At 33.3% G+C, this 748-nt stretch overlaps 1 protein-coding gene across 1 annotated transcript; it reads left to right on the top strand.

Moving 5' to 3' along the window:
• Positions 1 to 236: 236 nt before the first annotated feature.
• On the top strand, positions 237 to 464 carry VCUG_02740 (uncharacterized protein; the record flags this gene model as incomplete). Its single annotated transcript, XM_008077558.1, has 1 exon — positions 237 to 464. The coding sequence occupies one exon, from the start codon at positions 237 to 239 to the stop codon at positions 462 to 464; it is 228 nt and encodes a 75-aa protein (XP_008075749.1).
• Positions 465 to 748: the final 284 nt, after the last annotated feature.

The following is a 748-nucleotide window of genomic DNA, read 5'->3' as shown; positions in this document are numbered from 1 at the left end:
CTTTCTCAATATTGTTACAAATTACGATGACATTTACAATATATTGAGGTGATTTACCAGAAATGAATAAAATATAAAGAAATGGATGTAAAAGTGAGTTTTTGGTCAATGTAACAGAACATAACATCACAATCAAATCGACATTTTTGTGAACATTTTGTATGTTCTCATCATTGACTAACATTCATTTTTCTGGAAGAAATATAACTATAAATAAGTTGAGAAGTCGATGCATCATGCATCCAGATTTTGACAATACGCCAACTGAAAAGTTTTTGGTGAAAAAGACACAATTGTTAAATCCTGGTGGTTTTGTCTGTGCTGTAGATAATCAGCTGATTGTCTACCGCGGCAAAGCTTTATTTATCGATCGGACCTACGAAAGTCTGCAAAATGTTCCTGTGCTCCGTGCACAGTTCTTAAAAAAGCACTTCGGTATTGTGCATGTTCTAAAAAAAATGTAAAACCAAAAAAAATAGTAAAAAATAAAAATAATAAAAAAACAAAGAAAGTAAACGGGCACACCAAGTGGCGTAGCCGAGGTGGAAGCCGAAAGTTTACACACACTTTTAAAAGTTATAATTCTTCTGATAAACCATCTTCTTCCATCAAGGAAGCTGTTGTTAAACCATTTGCTAAGCCGTTTACAAGGCTGCAAAAATTTATTATGGAGACTTGGATCGACAAGATGAAAAGTGGCGAAAATGTAACGTCGATTAAAAAGGAAGTGGAGGAATTTAAAAGAAAA

Source organism: Vavraia culicis (genome assembly GCF_000192795.1).
Source record: "Vavraia culicis subsp. floridensis unplaced genomic scaffold supercont1.250, whole genome shotgun sequence".
Lineage (NCBI taxonomy): Eukaryota > Fungi > Microsporidia > Pleistophoridae > Vavraia > Vavraia culicis.
Note: the sequence above shows the minus strand (reverse complement) of the source record. Positions and strands in the feature narration are given on the sequence as shown.